Below are 24,614 nucleotides of genomic sequence, written 5' to 3' on the forward strand. Positions count from 1 at the left end.
ACTTATGTCTTGAAGATTCTGAGGTTACCTGTGAGCTCAAGGGCTCCGTGGCCTTTGGGCAATGACTATAAGAATGGTATGGGAGGTGGCAATGGAGAAGTCTGTTTAGTATTTGCCAACCGTGGTCTACACCATCTATCTGGGCAGTGGTTCATATTGGCATTTAATTTTATATTATCTCAAATCATCCAGTTGTATGGAGTTCCATGTTCTTACGGCTATTCTGATAAGATTTTCAGATTTTTAAAGGGGATAGACTGATGAAGTTACAAAGAGAAACAACCATAAAAGATATCATAGAGAGCTACAACTGATCATTCTGAAAGGGTCCCTCAAGTTGGCTTTCCCTTCTTGGGGTTGGTTTGATAGACCTCAAAAAGAAAATTTCAAGTATACAACAGGGGTGATGGATTTCCTGGTGTGTTTTCTCATTACACACACACACCATATATATGTATATATATATATATATATATATATATATATATATATATGTTCTATATGTACATATATATGATATTCTCTCTCTCTCTCTCTCTCTCTCTCTCTCTCTCTCTCTCAATGTATAAACCAGATAACTAACTCATTTGCAATTGGAGGTATTCCTTCCCAGACACTACATTCCCCAGGGCCAGTTCTTCAAGGTACTTCCTTCTGAATAGAGGATAGGTAAAAAACTTCATAGTGTCCAGGAAGTTGCCTGTGAGCATGAAATCAAAGTCTTTCTCCCCTTTCTTTCCAGAGGTTAAAACTGCTCTGGCTCTGCCACTTGCTGGTTGTATTGTCCTTAAGCAAACTCAGCCTCTCTATTTCCGGCTGTAAATGCAGATAGTAATAGTACCTAACTTATAGACTTGGTGTAGAGTTCTTAGAACAGTAAGTGGCACCTGCTAAGCACTTATTCAAAATTAGTTCTTTATTATTATTTCTATCTTTTCACAAATACTTTAGAAATATCATTTCCATAATAATGCAATAGCCTGAATGAATTAATAAACTCATATTGAGTTTTTTAAACCTTTAAAGATTATTCCAAATCCGGGAGTACCAAGACACATCTCACTTGGAACAGCCGGTTATATGAAATACACCTGTGGTTTTTTTTGTGGGTTTTTTTGGTTTGTTTGTTTGGTTTTTTTGTTTATTTGTTCTTTTTAAGATTTTTACTGGGCAATTGGGAGATGGGAACAGTGCTGGGGAATTAGGGGAAGGGGAACAGACAAGTTGCTGTCGTTTTGTTCTTCAGTCTAGTTGTGGAAGACGTTGCTTCACTGGCCCAAGTTGGCACCATCACTGCACTCTTCCCAGGTGAGGCAGATCAGTCGCCGGCTTCTGGACGGCTGCTCACGCTGGCTGCTGGCTACACACGGTAGCCCATGGCAACCCACTGCAACAGGGGCTGCAGCCTACGCCGTCGCCAGCGACTCACAGGCAGCCCAGCTCCAGGTTGAGCTGTTGTTCAGCATCTTAGCTGTGGAGGGCAGTGTCACTGGCCCTCATATGTGGGATCCGAAACGGGGCCCTCTGGCATCCCAAGCCAGTTCTTAACCATCGCGCCACTCTGCCGGCCCCACCTGTGTTTTTTTTTTTCTCTTCTTTTATAAACCCTTTCTGGGAGTGAACTTCAATCCTGGTTTAGCTCTTGTTCTTAATTTGTATTCATCAGACCATATATGCAGATGGCTGTGTGTGTATGTGAATATAGTAAGTGAAGCCCTATAGCCTTAAGGCTTTTGGCTAAAGCATTATGCAGTGTCACTTCTTGCAAATTCTTTTTCTCTGCAATCCTCCTCCCACCCTCTCCCCCAAACCTGACTATGATTCACCTCTCCCAAGTTGGACCTGGTGCCCTTCAAAACAGGTGAATGATTGACACACAGGGAAGGCAGGCTGCTGGAGGTGAACCTTCCAGGTGATTCATCAGGTTGGCAGGCTGGCCCAGCCCCTCCTCCTGTCCCACAGGAAACCCTGTCCAGTGAGGGAACATCATCGCTGCTGTTTCTCAATTGAGTATCCAACTGGAGGACTGGTACTTTCCCCTGAAAGACCTACATATAAAGGCATTGCTGCCTTCATCTTTATGTTGTTTTTAAAATTAAAAAGTAGCCACCCCTACCTTAGTTTCTATTGGATAAAAACATGAATGGGGACTTTTTTTGTTTTTTAAGCTTCCAGCTCTTTTCAAAGCACGCCCAGTTTCCAGGTGAGGAAGGTAGTTTAGGGCAGTCTGGAATGGCTCAATGGCTCAGGAGAGGAGCCAGCTGTCTTGCAAGTGAAGTACCAGAGCCTGCCCAGCACGGCATTCCCCACCCCACCCCCCTTACACACACACACCCCTTCTCCCTCCTTGCACCCTTGACTAGAATTTCTCCTCCTTGCCTTCCTGGTTGTTTTACAAGGTATCGAATGACTGGCTGTACCCAGTCACTGTGAAGGTCTAGTGCAAAACGAATTGAGACCCAGTCCCCCCCCCTCCCCCGCCTCTCCCCTCCCATTCATCCTTCTGCTCCCTCACCCCTCCTCCAAGCCACAGCACCAACCAACCAACCAACTGGTCTAAACTCCTCTAAATTAGTACAATATTAGAACCTGTGGAACCAAAGCCATGTCAATGTCAGGAGGAGGGGAAAAGGAAAAAAAAGGGAGACAGTATGGGGGGGAAAATAGGAATTTCAACATTTTTTTTCTTCAAGGGGGAAGAAATATCTCTTCAAGCAGGTCATCCTCCTGGGAAGGAGAACCCACAATTTCCCCCAGGTAACACATTCCAGAGAGTGAACAAATTGTCCAGAGATGCTGGACGGGGGCCACAGAAATACACAACATTTAAATCCAATGATGGGAGTTGTTTACAATCCTCTGAAAGATGCCAAAGGGTTTAACAGTCAGTGGTAATAGCTCCCAGCTGTGGTGCTGGCTGGGTTGTAGCGTTACCCTGTCCTTTCCTGCTGGAAAAGCTGAAGCAACACCATGACTTGTACAGGGTCACACTCCAAGCTTGGGACAGAAATATTTCTGACTCCTCCTTCCTGGCTCTAACCAGCAGCCAACGCCACACTATTCCTGTACTGTCATTCAAATCTGAATCATTTAAATTGCTCCTAATTGCAGGCCTATGGTGAACTGTAACTGCCACGTGAATCTAACTGCCAGGCCAGCAGAGGTAGGAATGACTGAGGCTTTAGGCTCCTTAATATGGAATGAAAATGCTGGGAGTAGGAGAAAAGTGTTTGTAAACTCGACTGAAACTGCTGACAAGTGCCATACTTTGTTGTTGTTGTTGTTGTTTTATTGTTTTTTGTTTTAGATGAATTTGCAATGTCATCCTCAATGCGTTCTTAGGTTGTAACACTGAGAAGAAAAGCACTTGGGGTTCACGTGAACGCCATTCAAAAAGGAATGTGGGGGTCCATCTCAGATATTTCCCAAGAGGTCCATCTTCACACTCTTACTTTTCATGCCCACTAAACCCCTGTCGCGTTTTGGTGTTTAAACTTCCTTTTTAACTCTTTTGTAGGCAGCTATTGGCGTAGGGGTGGGACGAGGGAGCCAGGGAAGCAACCGGGCTTATAAATTCAGATCGGTCCACGGGGATGGCCACGTGTGTTGTGCTCAGAAAAGAAAGTACATTCCATCCAGCAAATTGCTCTAACTGATTCATTTGTCCACGCAGAGACGCCACCTACCTGCTCCCAGGTATTCAGGTAAATGACAGGTGGGCGGGGCCTACTGATTGTTTCAGTAGCTAAGGGCCCAGCAGAGTTTTATCCGTGGAGGCTCCCGTGATGTCACACATTTCCTGCTCTCCAGCGACCAATGCCCTCCTCCTTCCTCTAGGCACCTGTACGCAGAGGTTGAGGCTGGTCACAGCTCAGCTGGCCCAGGGAGCTGCTGGATTCACCCACAAGGCATGAGAGCTGCGGGACTGCTACTGCTGTGAGAGCCCCAAACAGACACTTAAAAGGTGAGCTGGAACTCCATTTTTCTCTCTTGGCATTTAGATCACTGGCCCTTGAGGGATCCGCACGAGGAATTTGAATGAAAAATTTCAGCTGAATGGCTTAGCCCTGGGTGTTTGTCCCAGAGGGAGAAGCCCTTTTGAGAAGGAAGAACAGAGGGATGCCTTTGACATTTTGGTGGCACAGGAAAGTTCTCCTAGGCTTTTGTTTCTCTTAATCATTAATCCAGTTTCTGCTTGCCTGGGAAGTTGATCTGATATATATATATATATTTTTTACCCTGGGGTGGAGTAGAGACTTTTTGGAAACGTAACTCAAAGGTGCAGACCAGCTCAGCCTGTTTAATGGGGGCTGGGAGGCCAGCGCCAGCTGAATACAGAATTGCCTTAACGGCCTGATTTTGCCTTACTTGCTTCATTAATCACACCAGAGGGGATGGGATTTCAATCTAAACCCATGAAATGTCCTTAATTTTTTTTCCCTGAAAGCCTGTTTCTCAGACAGGTAAATTCTGTTACCCTGCTTAGAAGCCCGTCCACTCCAGATTCCCTTTCTCTTTTTTCTCTAAAAAAAAAGAAAAGTCTACTGTTTTCTTTGTTCTCCTTTGAACACTCTTTTTAAACCACTTTGCAGTCTGGTTAGGATTATTTACATTCAGAGCTGCACTGGCCGCCTGTTGACCTTGGGTTAAAGTAAGGACTGTTTCCTCATTGCTTTACAAAAACGTAACTTCAGGTCTGACATTTAAATTTTTTGAATGTGTCCACTTTTTCTCTCTTTTTCTTTTAATAGCAAATATACCAAGGAGATTGTTCTTCTGGGACCTGCCTTTTTTTTTTTTAAGTAATTTTACCTCTAGGATCCATTTTTGTTTTCCTGATCCCACAGCTGGTACTGCTTCTGTTCTTGACAGCCCAAGAGCCACATTCTACACCCAATTCTGTCCTGAGAGAAAGGAAAGAAATCACCTCCAAACCCAAGACCCTACTGGGATGACCTTGGGAGAGAAATCCACCTTCCAGGCAGGCATTTCATTCTGGGTTCCTTCATCGGTTAGTTTTTTTGAGATTTCAGTTAGCAAATACGTTTGCGAAAGAAGAACCTGTTAGGAATTATGCTCACACTCATTCACCCAGAAACTCAAAGTGCATGTCAATTCTTCAAAAGTATAAACTGAAACAAGCTGAGAAATTTTTTGTCTCAGAGAGTTGCTCCTCACCGCGGAGAATCTGCCCTGTGCTGATTGTCAACAGTCCTCTTAGTACTTGGAGACTCGTATTGTTCTTTCACTGACCTTTGGATCTGTGCTTTTTCCTGAGCTGGTGTGTTTGGGTGCCAGCTACTGCTGGTTCCTTAGTAGTGTTCTTACTTGAGTCAGAGTTTTATCAGCAGAGGAGAGAAAAATATCTTAGACCCTGAATCTTCTGGATAAAAACTTGTCTTTAAAGTCACATTCCTCTCCCACAAGTTTACCATGGTTCATGGTTCTTTGCCCAGTAGTGAATTTATGGAACAAACCATATCATCACTGTATGCCAGCCTCTCTGCTATTAAAGGAACAAAGCTGTGGTTACCAAGACACCAGAGAAAAGAAAGGGGAAAAAAAATTATAGAGACAGCAATTCAGGGTCAGGTTATCTAGAATCCAGTTGGTCTCTTGAATAATTTGCACATGAGTATTGTCCGAAAGGGTGAAAAGACCCACAGAGGTTCCCTTCCTGTAGTTAACTCCATCTCTTGATTCACGTGGCGACAAGGTCTGATGGAAAAATGTACAATTTCTTTCATTTACGTCCTTGAGCAAGTTACTTAACTTCTCTGACCCTCAATTTCTTCATCAGTAAAACAGGAGATGATAATGCCTACGATATAATGTGGTTGTGAGAAGTAAATAACGTCACGTGTATGGAGCATTGAGCGACAATGCTGGTGCTAGGTGGAGGCCAGGTAAAGGCTAGGCCCATCCTTCTTGAAGGCATTTTTCTGGGTTGCTTAGAGGAGATAGCCTGACACTATTGAGATAAAAGATCTTATGTGGTTACAATTGTTAGGAGCCCTAATAGTTCTTGTTATAATTATTAATTGTAAGTAATTAACTCCAATGTTAACAGTTAGGAGAAAGAAAACAGGCAGGAGGCAGGAGAATGCTTAAACTATGTCATTAAACAAATCAGGTAGATTGGTCTCCACTAGCTCCCCAGGCTGTGTTTAGGAGTTTCTAGCCCCTGCTGTTACTCTAATCTTCTCCCACCTCAAGGCTGTCATTCCATGATGGACTACAAAATGTGGTCCAGGTCTTTTGGGGAGAAGTATCCTGTTGTCACTTCCTGTAATCTGACTTGGCAGGTAGCCCTTTCTGCTTACAAATGTGCTCTCTCCAGGGCAGGCTGGGAGCTTGGTCTCTTCCAATCTCTCAGATAAGCACTATTTGCTGCAGCCTGGGTGAGCTACCTGCCAAGTCACAAGAAGAACGCAGCTAGTTTGGAGCCTTTACTATGAAAGGGGAACTTGTGGATCCTTTGGATGTGATTGTCCCCTAGTGAAATATCCTCTGCCCTTCAATGACCTTGAGTCATTGCATAAGAGCAAGTGTGTTCCCAAGCCCCTGGAATCTTCTCCAGGTCTCACCCTGTCCTGAAAAGATAAGGCAAGCTTTCATCATTCAAGAGCAAGGTAACAGCCTAGTGGATTGAGAACAGGAGTCTAGAACCTTGAACCTACTGCTAGCTTGCTCAGAGAACCCTGAGGAAGAACCTTAACCTTCCTGCCCATCAGTTTCCTTGTCTACCTTTTCCCAAAAGAGGATGTTAAAATGGTATACTTCACAAACCACCTCTGTCCTGTAACAGAAGCTACATGGGCTGTACACCTGGGTGAGTAGGTCAGACTGACTGCAGAGAGATGGGCAATGCCTCACTAGGAAGTATTTATCTTATTCATTCAATTCAAGGTGGAATAGTGCTACTGCTTTAGAATAGTGGTCTGGTCTCTGGCATCAGACTGCTTGAGTTCAAAACGCAGCTCTGCCATATGCTTGCTGTGTGGCCTGGGACAGGTTATTTAACCCTGCTTTACATCAGCTGCAAAATAGAATAATTATGAAGATGAAATGAGTTTAAATAAGGAAAGTGCTTGGAATAGTACCTGGCACAATGATGGCTATTACTAGTATTATTTTCTTGAAAGGAAGGCCTAGTGGGTAGAGAAAGACAGGTTCAAGGCCCAGTTCTGCCATGTAATTACTAAGCTAAATAAGTTACTTAATATCTTTTTGTCTCAGTTTCAACATCTGGCAAATGGAATACTTACCAATCCCAGTGCTGCTGTGAGGAATAATTAAAATTATTTCATGTAAATGCCAAGTATATATAGTAAGAGCTCAATACATTTAAACTATTGTCATATTATTATAGAAAACATTTGTTATGTTGGTTACAGTTAGACTTCTTAGGTCCTGCTATATACTCTGGATATAATAATGATGGAAACAGTAATAAGTTGAGGGCCAAAGACTCTGAACAAAACCAATTTCCCCAAAGGCCCCTAAAGGTCTAGAAGGAAAACCTGTTAACAAAGATCATCTCGTTTATCTTGGAGTTCCAGGGGATGGTAGCTGCCCGTTGCAGTGCCTGGTCTTTTGCAGAACTGTGGGCAGTAGGATGTAAATCAACAGTGGGTTCTCCTGGTGCAGTGATTCCCGGCTTCCTGGCTTCCAGTGTCTCCTTTTTAGATCTGAATTCCTCACGTAAAGTGGAGAAAATCAGGCCTGCTAGGATGCTGACAACTTAAAAGACCATTCTGTAAGATGCTGCCGAGAGAGGATGTGGAAGGGAGGCTCTAAAACGTGTCCTCCTCACTGATTGGCTCAGTATTCATGGACTTCCTGGTTGTATAAAACTATTCCTGATATTTACGTGCTGGCATCGCACAGACTCACTTTTATGTGGGTGGCAAATGTATCATCCTCTGACAGTGCGTTCAAAGTATTAAGGGCTTTTCAAAACTATTTGGAAGGCAGGCTACATCACTCTTCTGAGGTTAATGGGATGTAACCATCTACTATCCCCAAAGGAAAAGACTTAACATGAAAACCATACAATTTTTTAAGTATAAAAACTGCACTGAGCTGACATCAGAAACAGGAAATATTGGTAGTCTCCTGTAAACTTCTTACATGTACCATTTCCTCTTATCTCATTTTGTTCTAAGTGACACGAGGACACCACAGTGACCTATTGCTCAGTTAACCCAGAGACATATTTCAGATCACTGTAAGGAAGAACTTCCTAGTTTTTAGAGTTGTCCAAAAATCCAGTAGGTTGCCTTTTGGGTACTGAGTTCCCTGTCACTGAAGATGATTGGTTTTTGGTATATTTAGGACCTGGTATGTGTTTGCTGAATGAGTGAATGATTTCATGAATGAATGAATGAGTGAATGAATGAATGAATGAATGCCAAAGAGGATCTGTGTTCCTTTAGCAGCACATGCATTCATCTGTAAAATTGCATCACTGATCTCATAGGATCATTTTAAAAATTAAATGAGAAAATACATGTAAAATACCTCACACAGTATGCTTTTTAAATAGTAATAATTATTATGTTTTATTTTATATTATAGTCTAAATAGGTGGGGGGAGAAGGGATTCCTGCTTCAGATGGAGGATGGACAAGATGACTTTGAAATTTGAAATTTGCAGTTTTTATTATAGACTATTCCTGTTCTCTTCACCCCTGCCCTTCTCCCTCTGTTTTTCCAGTGGAATTTCTCTCCCTGTTCTAGGAAGCCCTGCTCCTTGATATGGTTGATTGGCTAGTACACTTCAAACAGTGGCAGTAATTCTGTCCTAGTTAACGAGGGACAGTTTTTCTTTTTTTTTTTTTAATCACTAATTTATGACTTGGAATGTGTGGACTTACATTCCACCATTATTTTCTAGTGACTCTTGTTTGCTTCTTGTGTTTGATGCATTTGTCACAAGGACACAAAACACTTCACCAACAGCAGAATGGAAAATCTCCAAGAATTTTCTTTAATGGACTCTTGGCACAGTGCATGACAACAGCACATGCATGATGGTGTCGTCAAAATATGTCATTGCTATCTGTTGAGATGATTTGCATAACTTGTTTGTGACTGTTTTTGTCAGTCACGTGGCCTTTTTTGAATAGAACACTGCATACTTAGTTAGGTTCCTGCATACTCACATCAATATATGAGTCACCTAATGTTTTCAAACTCCTCATTAAGTATTATTGTTATGCTTGTAATATGTCTTCAACAACACACACACCCTCAGCCATTCTGTCTGTGCCCTTTTTTTTCCTACTTGGGGCCCTTGCAAATATGGTTTAACAGTCATCCTTGAAGATCTGTATTCTAACTTAGTCATGGATTAAAAGGAAATTATTCCATTTTTATACCAGGGCAGAACTGCTATCCCTAAGTACGTAGCAGCCTAACTGGCTGCCACCCTAACATGCTTTGTGTATCCCTAAGCCACGTAGAGACGTGTTGGAGCGCACCATTGGGAAGGTTCACGCCATTCCTGGGGGAAGACCCCTGGAAATATAGAGCCCCTGTATTATTTTTCCTAGGGGTGCTGTAACAAATTGCCATAAACTTGGTGGCTTAAAACAACACAGATTTATTCTCTCACAGTTCTGGAGGCCAGAAGTTTGGAATCACAGTGTTGCCAGGGCCTTGCTTTCTCCAAAGGCTCTAGAAGAGAACACTTTTTTGCCTCATCTGCTCCTGGTGCTCCCAGACATTCCTTGACTTGTGGCTGCATAACACCCATCTCTGCCTCTGTCTTCCATCAGCTTTTCCTCTGTGTCTGTCTTCTCTTCTTCTGTCTCTTATAAGGACACTTGTAATGGGATTTAGGGTAAATCAGATAATCCAGGATGATCTTGTCTCAAGATCTTCAACTAATTACATCTTCAAAAACCATTTTCCTTGTAAGGTCACATTCACGCGTTCTGGGGTCTAGGACATGGACATATCTTTTGGGGGAGTCATCATTCTACCTCTTACATCCCCCAACTGACATGCATACACACAGGCCCCTCCCACTACTTGTGGAGAGATTCCTTGTCTACTTGGACACTGAAATATTGGGCAAAATACAAGCAAGGAGAGTTAGAATTGGCAGCCTTCACCACTATTATCATTTATTTCTATGTTTAAGGCACAATAGTGTTTTATATTCTAAAGTCCTACTGAGTTTTTTGCAGTCAATAGTGGGATATATCTACAAAAGCAAATCAGTAAACGCCATCTTAGGTTGCTTTAATAGACAAGTAGTATCCTAGTTAATGAAGTGATTCTTCCACTAAATCCTGAGCCTATTAATCCACAACTGGACAAATGTTCACTTCCAGGTGCCATGTTTTTTAGAGGGCATCCCAGGTGGACCATTTACTACCACCTAGAACACCCAGGAAGACAAACAACTGGAAGAACCAGAGACACAAAGAAAAGACGAGAAAAGCCACCAATGCTTTCTTTAATTTTGGGGGCTGTCATGTTTTGAGGGGGTGAATGTGATCTATGTTACACTGAAAGGCAGAACAAGGGCCAAAGGTCCTGGCAATAAGAGGGAAGCACTCAGCTGTCAGCAAGCTGATGACCTCCCATCATTGGAGCTGCTTCAAGCAGAACCTGAGAGGTCATTCCTCAGGGATGTTGTAAAAAGGGTTCCCGCACTTGGTGAGAATCTAACATCCTTATGCAACTCAAAACCCTGTGACTTCTAAAGAAATAACTTTGAAATCTCAAATACAGACCATCATGTGGGAACACCAAAAACCACTGCGTGTATTCCTCTTCCTTGAGTGAAAAATTTCCTCGGGTTCCCCCCGCCCCGCCCCAAGATTTCTACCTATTTGTCCAAATTCCGTTTATCTTTTATAATCCTCCCTGAGGGCCATCTGTTCCATAAACTTTCCTTGACTGTTCTGGGCCGCACTACATGCTTTCTTGCCATTTTTCCTCCAAAATTGTCGCTGGCTCCTATTTTGGAGGACCACACTCATAGTCATACTTATTGTGTATTCTCTTGCAGTGTTTTAACATTTTTTTCTATATGTACACTCCATGTTTCCTAATTAGTCTTACACTCATTCAAGATGAAATTGAATTCCTTGTGGAAACACTTACAGAATTGAAGACAAATGCCAGGCATGTAATAAGTGATCAATACACACCTGTAAAATTGAAACACAACTGGAAAATGCTGAGAATATAAATACCTTTCTTCATCTTGTTCTTCCCTCCATAAAACTCTGTTATCTGTTTAAAGACCATAAGCATTTCCTAAAATTGATTTTTAGCCTTGGGCAGAAGAATACCAGCTTGCTTCTTCTCCATGCTTCTCTGGCAACAACCATCGCAGGACCCTATGGCAACTATGTGCATGAACAGAGCCCTTGGTCAATGCAAAACACTCTGCCTTCATTTGGGTTGTTGGCAGGGACTCAGCTCCATTTCACTATGTTGATAGACCAGGAATTGGAAGGACATCTTTTCTGGGACAGAGTTCTTACAAATAAACCCAAATGTGAAAGGTGTGCCATCACACCCCAGGGAAAAGGCAGCAAAATCTGGGAGGAGAAGCAAAGCTCTCTAACCAGCTTGCGAAGATCTGCCCTGGCTTCTTCAACTTGTATCCAATTGGCTAGCTACTTCGGACTCTTTACTTAACCACGTCCCTTGTTTTTTCCCACTTTCTGAACATCTATGTTCTCAGTTATTGACTCCAGATGTATCATATTGTCTCCTTCTAGTTTAATTATCCTTTAATTTCCTGACCATATTTTGACCTCTTTGAAGACCACTTATATGTTTTTATTGTCCTTTCTAGCGTTGGCAATGCTATGAAGGCTTTGTCATTCACAGATTGCATTAATGAATTGCCTTCTTCTTCATGGTGATCATCGATTCAAATATTAAGTAGCAGCAGAGCAACCCTGACCCCTGCAACAACCCATAAGCACCTGCCCTCCCTCTGCTCACTCTTTTTTTCCTCTGCAATGTATATGGCGCCTCCCTCCTACCCCGCCCATGTCACCCTACCCTCTACCCCCCAACTCTTGGGTTAATGACCATTTTTAATCCCATGTGTGACTATTTTTACTCAGGTCACTAAAGTGCCTCATTCCTCCCTATAAGCTAAGGAGTAGCCCACAGAGTATTTGCCCATTTTCTTATGTGCATTAGTTCACAACTGGCATTTATAAAATAAAAAAATTGATGGCACCAAGTTTATATTGATTATTGACACCTGCAAATTTCACTCAGTTTATTCATAATCTAAAATGTAATTATAATTTACTTTGTTTACTAGAAGATAGAGTTTGCCCTAATTTCTGCAATGGCTTTTCCACGTAATAATCTAATTTAAGAGTTCGAGCCAGGGGCAGGGCAGTGATTAGACAAACATGCCGGCTGGGTAATTATTTTAGAAAGAGAGACAAGGCCACCAGTTTAGCAACACTAGTCCATTCTGTTCCTCCTTGGGTGTACTTCTGGCTTTCAAAGTCCAGGATGGTGTTTCTGACTGATTGTGATCTCTGCTCTGAGGCATGGCCCCAGTGACCAGATTGAAACCAACACCAACCATTCTGTCCCACGGAGCTTCATCCAAATTTTAAAACATCAACGACTAAAATCCTTAAACTCAGTTTCTCAAAGCGAAAAGTTACCTTGCAAATCAGCTGGTATAGGGGTTCTTAGAGTTTCTGTGTTTGTCACATACTGTAAAACGTTAGGGTTGATGGAAGGAATTAAAAGATTTTGAACAACAATAAATAAATCAGCAAAAATTATGAAGCAGACTCAACTATGGCAGGGCAGAGCCTCACAGTTTCTAAAATGTCACATCCCACACAGTGTCTTTGCTGGAGAGAACTTTTCTATCACTTCACTGGGCTCTCATATGTACTCACAAGACAAAGCTCTTTCAGGATCCAATTATTTTGTGATCTTTTGGGGGACCTGGCTTTAGATTACACTTCTTTCCTCTCATTTGAAGTAAGTGCTTCCTTTCTTCCTCTTGCCTCGTGAATCCTTCTGCAAACTGCTTACCTGACACCTCTATCAAGTATAATAATCGGCTGGAGCAATGATCAATTGAGTGGCACACCTGTAACAAGTTTGTATTTCTCCATTTTTGCCATTGCATGGCTGGGAACCAGGTCAGGTACGAGGAAAGATTGACCACAGAGGTTGTTGGTAGCAGAGTTGCATCCAAACCACAGTCTTGACACCCCACTCTCTCTACTTGGGTTTCTAAAAATAATATCAACAGGGTCGTAATTGAGGTGAGGCAAAGGAGGTAGGTACTCATCTTTCATTGCAAAATTTAAGGGGGCACAAAAAAACTCAGTAATCACAGTAAATAATATTTTTAAAAATCAAAATAAGTGCAAAAAATTCATGATGAACAAAAGATCAAAATTTATTTAGCTAAACACAGGATCAGTAAGTTAAAGTTACTTAAAAATTATTTCACTGGTCAAGAGAAATTGTCAAATATACCAATTTCCTCAACTGAAACTGAGATAAGCAAAGAGGTAGGTTTTGAAAATACTATTGATGGGCTTGCTTCCGTTAAAGCCAAGGAAGTAAAACTACTTTGTTTTAATTCTGTTTTTAGTATAAATAAAATATTTAAACTTCAAATGATGTTGTAAGTTTTAATATACTTCCTTTTCACGTTACCCAAAATTTTTTTTCCAACTATGTACTTTAATGATCTGGGGGGAAATTAACCATTAAAAAATACATAAAAACATGTATATCAGGACACACAGTTTCCTTTTGCCTCGGGCGACAACATGGATCAGCACAGCACAAGTGAGATAAATGTGTCTGTTATTTAGGAATGTCTTCAGTGGATTATTCTAAACGTGTTTGTCAAGGGCCAAGTAGGAATTTTCCATAAGCAAGGCTTTCCGGTAGACACCCCTCCCCTGGATAAGGCGAAGAGTCCAAGGTGACTCACTAGTATACCTCCTCCATTTCCTTCTCAGGTACTTCTCCCCCCTTCCCCCTCCTCCCCCTCCTCCCCCTCCTCCCACTTTTGCTTCCTCTCCTTGTTTTTTAGGGGGGGGAATAGGGGATTAGAAAGTGTTAAGGAACACTGGAGCTGCAGGACTTCAATTTTATCCCATTGTCCCTCCATCAGCTGCCCTTGGCCTGTCACTATTTAGCTTTTTCATTTATTAGTGGGTTTGAATGAAAGCTCATCAATGTTTGTACTGTGTGTAGGAAAAAGTATCTCTGACTTGCCATTTGTTTAAATGGTTTTCATGTCTCTTTTCTTGTGTTATTTATTATGTCAGTACATTTTAGAACAACAAGAATCATCAAAATAAAGGAATGCTTACAAGCAAATGGGAGAGCCCCAGTTCCCCAAATACCATTTGTTCTGGGGATAAAATTATACAGTGAGGATTCCTGTACCAAACTGTTTAGCCACCAAGGATTTTCTCCTGTTTATATAAATCAACCCAATGCCACTAAATATCTTTGCATTTTCCAAACTATGTTCATAGCCCTTGTTTTTGCTTTTGAAAGCCCCTACTTTTCTACCTTATTAGCCTTGATTTTTCCCCCACTTTGTGACCAAGAATTGCTAACTGCTTCCTCCAGGCCTCAGGATAGTGTCTCCTGCTCAGCTCATCAGGCAGGACTGCAGTGAGCAATGGCTGATTTGCTACTTAGAAAACAGGTCGAGTGTTTGGCTCTGGAAGTGTTTACTCCCACTTTGCTCTGTCCTGGTTCATTCTACCCACACAATATAGGAGGGACAACTGATAAATCGAGGAGTTTGCAGAGAGGCTGGAGACCTGAAGGAATGCCAGATGAACCTAAGGCTGCTGAACCTGGGGGAGAGCATGGAGTCTGTCTTCAAATAATTTAAAGGGCTTAAGGAACTAGACATATTCTAAATAGCTCCTAGGATGATGCTGGCGCCCATGGAGGGAGTGGGTGAGTTCTAGAGAGGCAATTTTTTTCTCAACATACAGACTTTCCCTCCCTAATAATTAGAGCTGTCCAAAGGCAGAATGATCCATTTTATAACGGAATAAAGGTCTGTTTCATTTGAGGACCATCCCTCAAGGATCCCTTTCAACCTGAAAAGTCAATGGCTACGATGTTTCATCTGTGTCAAGGTTAAAGTAGCAATGCAGACACACTGCCATTTGACTGTAGCAATGGATTCTTTTTAATAATATGATGTCCCATTACTATTGTTGGAAAACTGTGACTCATGCAACTATTGAAGAGATGCTTCAGAGTCAGGTCTTGTTCTTTCAATAGGACAATGTGAAATTGTCAGTGCAGCATGCCAAATGTTTATCCATCTCCTTTCTTGTGGAGTATATGGTTTATTCTGGTGACTACATCAGATAACCATTTTCTATAAAGCCAGTGTGCATTTAAAAAAGAATTAGCAGAATCATATAATAGCACACCAGGGACGCCCATTGTTCTGGTAAGTTACCTCATGTGGGAATTTTTCTACTTCCAAACAGGCTATATCCCAAAGGCTGTTAGTCTATTGGATTTTTAGTGCAGGTGACAGTATACATATGACTTCTAACTACCCTCTTGGTTGTGGACAATGCTGACTCACTTTGGCTCTGGAATGTGTCTTTGTTGTCAGCCACAGAAGTTCAGAATTTGAAAGTTAGGTAGAAGAACTTCTGTCCAGGTTCAGGCCAGACCATAAACTGGTGGGAAAGGAAGCAGGGATTAAGAACAAACAGAGACAGAGATTTTTATTTTTCCTGGCACGTCTCAGCACTGCAGTGTGTAGACTACACATATCTCTAAAAGTCACCTCAGGCTTCTATTCTACCCCAAATCAGAGGAAAGGGAGAAAGAAGGGTTCCGAAGCAGCAAAAGAGTTGTACCTCCCCCAACCACCACACGCACACCCCAGAAGGGAATTCACTTCTGTGCTCTTTCTCCAAACTACAAGAGAGCCCTGTTACTATTACAGCTTTCTCGCCTTACCTCAGCCAGGGCCAGCCAGACACATTGAGTAATGTAAATGAACTCAAAGCTGACAGGCCCTCTCGCTCACTTTGGGGAGAGAAAATAGTTTACCTTTTAAGCTTTAATGATTTTTGATCATTTCTTCTCAGTTCAGCAGCAAGGCACATCTATGTCTAAAAGCATGATACATCATACATCTTTATAGGATGTAAACTGGAAATAAGAAATGTCAGGTAAATGATCTTAATCACATTTTTAAAAGTCTACCTCGTTCTTTAGAACCAAAACTGCTTGTTCAGTCAATTCTCTCATAATCTGTGTTTATTCATATAGGCTTTATTTAGTCTAAAGCAAAGTCAGAAAATATATACATCAGTGTTTACATTAATAGTATATTAAGAATCTGGTTTATGCACATGGGTAAGTGCCAGGGAATTCAAATTGAGAGAGAGAGAGAGAGAGAGAGAGAGAGAGAGAACTGGAGTTGGATAAAAAACCTGCCACTTTTGCTTGCCCCATTCATTCCGTCTCAGGCACTTTAGCATGTAATAAAGTCAAAGAAGTTTTTTATTCAGCAACCTTGGAAAAACCTACCTGCAGTAGAGTATAAAGAGATTGTAAACCTAATTTCCCTTATATAAGGGCCCTTATAGTTGGTTAGTTACAGTATTGGGATTCTGACTAGTCATAATCAGGAAGAATGCTGAGAGACAAAATAACAAAATAGTTAGGAGCAGGAATTGGAGTCAGCAGCCCCTTCTGGGTTTCTTTCTTTTTTTTGGTGTGACTGGCAAGTTATTTACATGCCATACTTCAGTTTCCTCACATGTTAAATGAAAAAATAAAACAAAACAAAACTGGAGATTTGTGAGGATTAAATAATATGTATAAGTCCCCTAGCACAGTGCCTAGCATGTGGTCAATGCTCAAAAAACTATTACAAAAAAAAATAGAATTTTCCCTAACAGCCAATCACCCAAAACAAAGCAAACACTTCTACTTTATCAGCATAGAATCATAGGACTCTGTTTCTGAAAAGTATCTAGTCTTAGCAGTTTGCTTTTTTCCCCTCATCCCAGGGTTCTTCAAACAGAATATTGTAAGGAACACAATGTGTCAAAGAAATAAAAGTGGAGTTGGGGCTGCATGGGATAGAGCAGTGGTCACATCTCCACCTTCCTCCCCTCCTTCCCTCCACTAGGAGACCCTGAGGCATCTGACACCTTCCGAGGCTTAGTTAGAAAACCAAAAATCTGTCTCTATTCTACCATTTCCCCAATAAGGGAATAGCCCAGAAATGTGAAGTTTTTTCATCAGTGGTACAACCAGTGCAACATTTTTATTATTTTCTAGTACAGCACATGAGAAAGAATGAACAGGACCAAAATACATAACAGTATTTGACAAAACTCTTACAGAGGAACTTTGAAAGTTCTAGAGTTTTAGTTTAAAGTATGTGAACCATTTTTTTCCTATAGTCGATGATAATCTTTTGGGTGGCCCATTCCCATTTTCATGTTTACTTTCTAACTGTTTTTCATGCCATTGAAAGCATTTCCTGTGCGGTTCCAGACTTTCTATCAGCCTTGAGGACCGACAGCAGCTGGGTAATTTGACTAGAAATGCCTTCACTTTCTCCCGCATGCTCTACCTTAGCCTTCTGTGATCCCTTTGGATGCTAAAGAAAAGGCTATGATTTCTAAATGTTTCCACATTCAGGGTATTTTCCTTCAACCTCCTGACTAGAGTGTTCTTTTAGGCATATTAGCGCAGTGCAGAAATGTAAACACGAAGCTGACCCAGTGAAAGTTTGAAGTCAATATATTTTCTTTTGGAGATAAGGCTATGTTTGTACAAACAACCTCGAACTTTATTTGGATAAGAAAAAAGATATAATAGTTTATGACTGCCATGTATTTCCAAACGTGGCTAGTTTCATGGGTTATTTGCGTGTCTTTATGTTCTTATGGAACACTTAAAGTCTTCATTTACTTTCAGAAAAGAAGTTAGGTTGGGGTTTAGTGTGGGTGTGGGATTCTTAATCACCACGAGAATTGATTCACGTTCCACTGGCGCATACCTCTGTTCAAACTACTTATCTGGGCTTCCAGTTACTTGTGTTCATGTCCACGTCCCCTGGACTAGGGACTCCATGAGAGCAGGAGCATGTCCTTTAAAGCTCTTTCAAGCTCCTCACATCCAATTCACGACCTACCTCAGAGCTGGTGCTCAAAAAATATTTATTGACTTATTATCCAGGAGACTTCCTAGATGTTAATCAAGGCATCTTGAAAATCCCATTGTTTCGGATTCCTATACTAAAGGAAAATACATAGCATGATAATATTCTGCTGGTTTGAAATATGATCCACAATATATACATAATTGAGTAAAAGAACAAGGCAAAAAGACCCCTTCTGGGAACTATCACTTTCAGTTTCCAGGCCAAGTGTGCTAGGCTGGAGAGAAAATGAATTCAATAACAGTACATGTAAGAATAGTAGCTAATATTGATTGAACACTTTATATGCCAGGTATAATTCTAAGAGCTTGTGTATATCATAGCTCATTTAATCCTCACAACAATCCTATGAAGTAGGCTATTATTATCCCCATTTTACAGATATGAAAACAGAGGCTTAAATCATTGTCCACAGTGGTGGTGGGATTTGAACCCGGGAAGTGTGTCTCCAGAGCCCACTTAACCACTAAATGACTGGCTGATTGTGTGAATGAAATGCATACAGAAAACAATGCTTTCACCATAGTAAAAATACAACACATTCAACAGCTCTCATTTCTTCTCAGATGGTTTAGTTGAAGGCTCTGATGTCCTAACTTTTCTGAGTTTTGGAGAAAGATGAGGAAGAAAGGGGAGAGAAAGCCATTACAGTGTTAACTATTTTCTGATCTGACAGAGAATTTTATCAATCACATTTAATTTTATTAACAAGTTGTATTTCTTAGAGCATGTTACTTTTGAGTTACTCTAGGCATTTCTCAGATATTACCAAAATGAGTTCTACAACACCACCATGAGAATGTGAAAACTAAACACGATTCCCACTGGGATAGATAAGTAACACTGAGGCATCATGAGGCCAAGTCACTTTCCCAAGGTCCTATCACTCAACTTTGACCTTCTGAGTCATAGTTCAGTGCCCTGTCCACAGGCAGCACTGTCTCACACCTATAACAAATGGAGTCCTCGGTTTGCTTTTAAAACAAAGATAAGCCGTCTTGTTCTCTTTTAGGTTTGTGGATGGCTCCTAGAAGATCTTGATTTGCTCCTGAGGAAATATTGTGTTACTGGGTTGGTTTTCTGTCATGCTGTCCCCCCAGTCAACTATGAGCCAGCCAGACCCTGCCGATGACCCAGACCCCAGCACTGCACCCCTCTGTGTGGTGTGCGGCCAAGTCCACTCCCCTGAGGAAAACCACTTCTACACCTACACGGAAGATGTGGACGATGACCTCATATGCCACATCTGCCTGCAAGCCCTGCTGGACCCTCTTGACACTCCCTGTGGACACACCTACTGCATGCTCTGTCTCACCAACTTTCTGGTGGAGAAGGACTTCTGCCCCGTGGATCGCAAGCCTGTGGTTCTCCAGCACTGCAAGAAATCCAGCATCCTGGTCCACAAGCTCCTCAACAAGCTACTGGTGACCTGCCCGTTCACCGAGCATTGCACTGAGGTGTTGCAGCGCTGTGACCTGGAACACCACTTTCAAACCAGGTAGGGTCTCCTCCTGGGCCACCCCTGAGAAGCCCTGCCCTGGAGGGGGCAGCTGGAACTCACCTATCTCCTGAAAGCAGAGCTGCCTCCAGTGTCCTGGGTGTTACACCAAGAGTCCTGTTTCTCTGTCTTCCTCTTTGCAACAAATGAAATGATTCATTCAAAATAAGACATGGGTTAGGTGTTTATGGTTGTTTCAGTGTAAGAAAACAGCACATGATAGAGTTGTGTTTGTGTGTGTGTTTATAGGGCTTTTTGGTTTTTTGGTGGTAAAATATACATAACATAAAATTTACCATTTTAATGTTTTTTAAGAGTGCAGTTCAGTGGCATTAGGTACATTCACAGTGTTGTGCATCCCTCACAACCATCCATTTCTAAAACTTTTTGCACCTTCCAGAACTGAAATGCTGTGCCTATTCAATAAAAATGCTGCATTCCCTCCTCTCCAGCCCCTGGTAACCACCATTCTACTTTCTGTCTGTATGAATTTGACTACTCTAGGAACCTAAAATAGAGGAATCATGCAGTATTTGCCCTCTTTTGACTGGCTTATTTCATGTGTGTGCATTTTGAAATATGAAACATACTGGAAAGGCCTGATGAGCAGCTTTGTCTGAGGCTCATGGTCCCCCAAAAGACTTTCTGGTGGGCTTTGTTTGTCTTCTCATGTAAAAAAAAATGTCTCTCAATATGATCCACAATGATTAGGATTTCCTCTGTATGGGAATTGGCAAGGCTCAACTGTTCTTTGAAGAGATAGGAGGTTATTTTCAACTAAGTTTTAAAATGAGAAATTCAGAAATTTTGTCCTTCAAGCGACTTGTTCTGTGAGCTTTTTGGCCAAGGGACACACACTGGCAGCAGAGCGATGGAGGGTTGACCGCCTCTGCTGGTGGCCAGTGCCACCCACTTCACCTGTCCGCCTCTTATTTTGTGCACTTACATTATCATGTTCCTGGGCATTCCTGCGTAGACGGCCTCAGGGCAGCCGGGGTCGCGTTCAGCATGAGGTACTCTCTGAATATGTAAGGTGCTTAGTAAAGGGTGAACAATAATGTAACAATTATTTTGTAAGAAGAAATTTGGAAGCTGGTGTTTATCTTGGTTTCTGTCATGACTAGGGCAAGAGGCAAGTACAGCTGCTTTTTTCTAAAGGTCACATTCTTTTACTAAAGGTTATGAATCTGAGTCTTTGTCTTTGGAGACATGCAGATTCTCTAACACAGAAGTTTACATCCAAAGCAATGGCCTGGGTGTCATGCTTCACACATGTTTTCTATACCATTTATGTCCACGAAGTCATTTTTTTCCTCAAGTTGTTGAGCCAAATGCATCTAATTCAGGTGTATGGATTGCTTCTGACCCTTTATTATTGTTGGTATTTAAACTAGGCTGCCCCTCTTCTCAGATTGCCTGGTGGGAGGGTTGGCCAGAGGAGAGGTGGGTAAGGGAATCTACTTGTGACCTTTGCTGGAAGTTTTACCCAGCCAGGGGAGGCATTGTCTGGAGAAAACAGGTCTGGGTCAGAGGTGAGGCAAGTGCTGCAGGTGCTGGTGCAGACCCCGGGCTCTGACTGGGGCCACAGTGGGTAGGGGAGGTGAGGAACACAAGGAGGAGAAAAGCTCCCTCCACACATCGCATTCCTGTGTTCCTGGGGTGTTGCAATCTATACATTTGTGTCTGGGAGCTCCATTAGTTTCTACTTGTTGTAACAAGCGATCACAAACTTAAAGGTTTAAAACCACATAAATGTGTTATCTTATAGTTCTGAGGGTTAGAAGTCCAAATGGGTCTCAAGGTACTAACATCAAGGTGTTGGGATGGCTGGTTCATTTTGGCTCTAGGGGAGAATCTGTTTCCTTGCCTTTCCCAGCTTCTGGAGGCCACCTGCTTTTCTTGGCTTGTGGCCCCTTTCTCTATCTTCAAAGCCAGTGGCATAGAATCTTCCTCTCTCTCTCTGACCTCTGCTTCCATCATTACACCACCTTCTGTGGCTCTGACCCTCCTGTTTCCATTTTATAAGTACACTTGTGCTTACATTGGAATCCACTCAACGGATCCACCTGGACCATCCAAGATCATTTCTTCATCTCAAGATGCTTAACTTAGTCATATCTGCAAAGTCCTTTTGCCATGTAAGGGAACATATTCACAGCTTCTGGGGATTATGAGGTAGACATCTTGGGAAGGGGGTGGGTGGGTATTCTATCCACCACAGGAGTTTTGCAGAGGAAGGGTAAGAGAGGAAAGAGAGAGAAAGGAAGAAATGGAGGTGCTCTCTGGAGAGAAAGTGAAAATCCAGCAGTTCCTCTTCAACTCCCTTTAGCACTGATTTTGGCCCAAGAATATCCCTAAAGACAGTGGTAAAATGGCACATCGATCTGAGTGGGGCAAGGGGAGGGCTGGGAAAAGGCTGTTGGGGACCTGTGTGATCTCTAAGAGAGAGATGACATGAGCACCTCAACTGCCCAGAGTGGGAATTTCATTCACCCGCCCACGCAGGCTGTGTGACCCTCACACCTCAAAGAAGCCTGGGATAAAGGCTTGATGAGCACTCAGCTGACAATGACATGCACATTTGAAAAACAACTGTGAGGAAAGAATCCAAAACTAATTGAAATCACCTCTGTTAGCAGTGACCTCAGGGTCCTTCACAGGCGCCCATCAGCAGCTCTCTGTAAAGGGGAAAACTCCCACATAAAGGAGGTGTGGGGCCTCAACACTCACTCTTGATTCTCTCCACACTTCAGCTTCCTAAGTAGGTTGAAACTAACATTTCCAAAAATACGTTGTATATGTTAGTCATCAAATGCTTAATATACACTTCCTTTCCTCCTGCCCCTTCCCCTGGGCACATTATTGGCAAGGATTAAGAATTTGGAGCTAATCCAGAACCTGACTCCAGGGCCCTCTTAGGCCTTGGGCCTGTGGCTGGGCCAGTAGACCACCTCTGCCTGCCCTCAGAAGGGATATTAAGATTAAGTAGTTACTACCTCTGGACTCCCTCGAACTAGGAAAACGAAGAGGTTACCAGGTGGCAAGTGTTTTCCTTACATTTCTATATGAGGCCTCCAAGTTGGTGGCTGCTTGACAGGGAGTGTTGTCATATGTTTGTGCTAGAAGATAGCTTTGTTTATAAAGTTTGCATCTTGGTTTCAGTACTGAAAATGTAATGAGGTAAAAAAAAACATTCTTTGGCTTGTGGCTCTGTAATGAATACACACAAGTCAAGCTGAGAGTCTCCCTGATATGGAGAACTTAGCTGTAATTCTGGTTGAAAACCACTGTGTGACTGATATGACACATTCCCTTCTAGTGGGTCCAGGAGAGCTCACAGTCTGGAACTTCCTGGGGAGCTCCATATTTAGGTTTCTCCACCTTTAAAATGGGAATTTATTTCAATTGACTCCTTGAATACAAAGCTCTTGAAGACATAATCACATTTAGAATGTCTCCAGTGTCCTCCTAGAAAAGAACACCTAGTAGAGAAAAACTTGCCCCTCAGCCAAGGTCTCAGTTCGTGGCCTGTCCATAGGACCACACAAATAATAACAATACACTTAAGTCAGGGATGCAGGCAGGCAGCATCTCGTCTGTAAACAAATGCTGCCTGTTTTCTACAGAATTCCTGTCATTTGTAAACATTGTTATCTCACTACTTCAGATCCAGAGTTGAATGTAAATCCTTAAGTAAAACATTTAGGACTGACTGTGGGTTTGCATGACTGGCTGGACCATCAACTACTTGGATAACTGTTTGTTTCTGACTTCAGACTGGAGAGATCTTCTATGGGAGTAAGTCTGAACGTGTGAGCTACAGCTTGGAATCTTCTGGCTAACTTGTTGACTTCTGCCCTCTTAGATGCTTGCAGAACTCCATAACATGGGTCTACTGCAAAGAATTCCCATGAGGGTTAAGTGGGGAGGGGGTGGTAGATGAGGGTAAATGGGGGATCAAATATATGGTGATGGAAGGACAACTGACTCTGGGTGGTGAACACACAATGTGATATATAGATGATGTATTACAGAATTGTACACTTGAAATCTATGTAACTTTAATAACCAGTGTCACCCCAATAAATTTTAATTAAAAACAAAACAAAGAATTCCCACGAAGGTGATGGACTTGTTGAGACAAATGGCAGCCTTTCAGCCAAAGAACACTGCCAGTAGACATAGCCAGGGCATTGAGGAGGGCCAATTCAATGCATCTCTCTTGACCCAAACCATCAGAGGGTGTGTGGAAGCAAAGCTTTCACTTTCTTGGTCCTGAGTGGGAGTTAATCTTAGGCTCAAGATTACATATTTGTTGTATAATATCATCTGTATATACAATATTTATCAAGAATCCACCATAGGCTAGGCTCTAAATGAAAGAAAAAATATATATGTAAGCTATTATTTCTGCCTCTGAGGAAATGACTTTTTAAAAGTAAAAGAGAGAAGCTAAACACACACACACACACACACACACACACACACACACACACACACAGTGAATCATTTCATAAGACAACTCACTTTGCCCTTAACACAGTTTCTCTCTTATGGAAGATAATAAAAGTGGAAGATAATAAAGCTGACCTTTTTGAAATATTTACTAGTACAAATAAAAAGTCATTATTCAATGTTTTGAAATCAGCCATGAATGAAAATGTGGTATAATTGACACACCTGACTAAAGGCACGCTGGGGTTATTTTCTTGATTAACTTTGCCCCCAGCGTCCTGAGAGTTTCTTCTTCAAAGACCTACCCTGCAACCTCTCTTGACCTTTACTGCTATCAGGGGCCTTTTTCTGTAGTGCGTTCAGTACAACACAAGCTCAGCTAACTCTCTACAGTAGGGGAAGATTTTACTGCCAGAGTAAAGGTCTTAGGGGAGTATTACCCTAGAAAAG

The 24,614-nt window shown here is 42.0% G+C and overlaps 1 protein-coding gene across 3 annotated transcripts in view; it reads left to right on the forward strand.

Moving 5' to 3' along the window:
- Window positions 1–24,614, forward strand: part of LNX1 (ligand of numb-protein X 1) — a 168,200-nt gene that overhangs the window by 54,843 nt on the left and 88,743 nt on the right. For 2 of the 3 annotated variants that reach the window (XM_019640804.1, XM_019640806.1), the window contains exons 2-3: window positions 3,838–3,964; window positions 19,224–19,709. In XM_019640804.1, the coding sequence (XP_019496349.1) occupies window positions 19,297–19,709 (413 nt within the window). In that variant the 5' untranslated portion in view covers window positions 3,838–3,964; window positions 19,224–19,296. Of the gene's footprint in view, window positions 1–3,771; window positions 3,965–19,223; window positions 19,710–24,614 lie in introns of those variants that run through there. The other variant, XM_019640805.1, reaches the window with a different exon arrangement.

This window comes from Hipposideros armiger, unplaced genomic scaffold (genome assembly GCF_001890085.2).
Source record: "Hipposideros armiger isolate ML-2016 unplaced genomic scaffold, ASM189008v1 scaffold_53, whole genome shotgun sequence".
Lineage (NCBI taxonomy): Eukaryota > Metazoa > Chordata > Mammalia > Chiroptera > Hipposideridae > Hipposideros > Hipposideros armiger.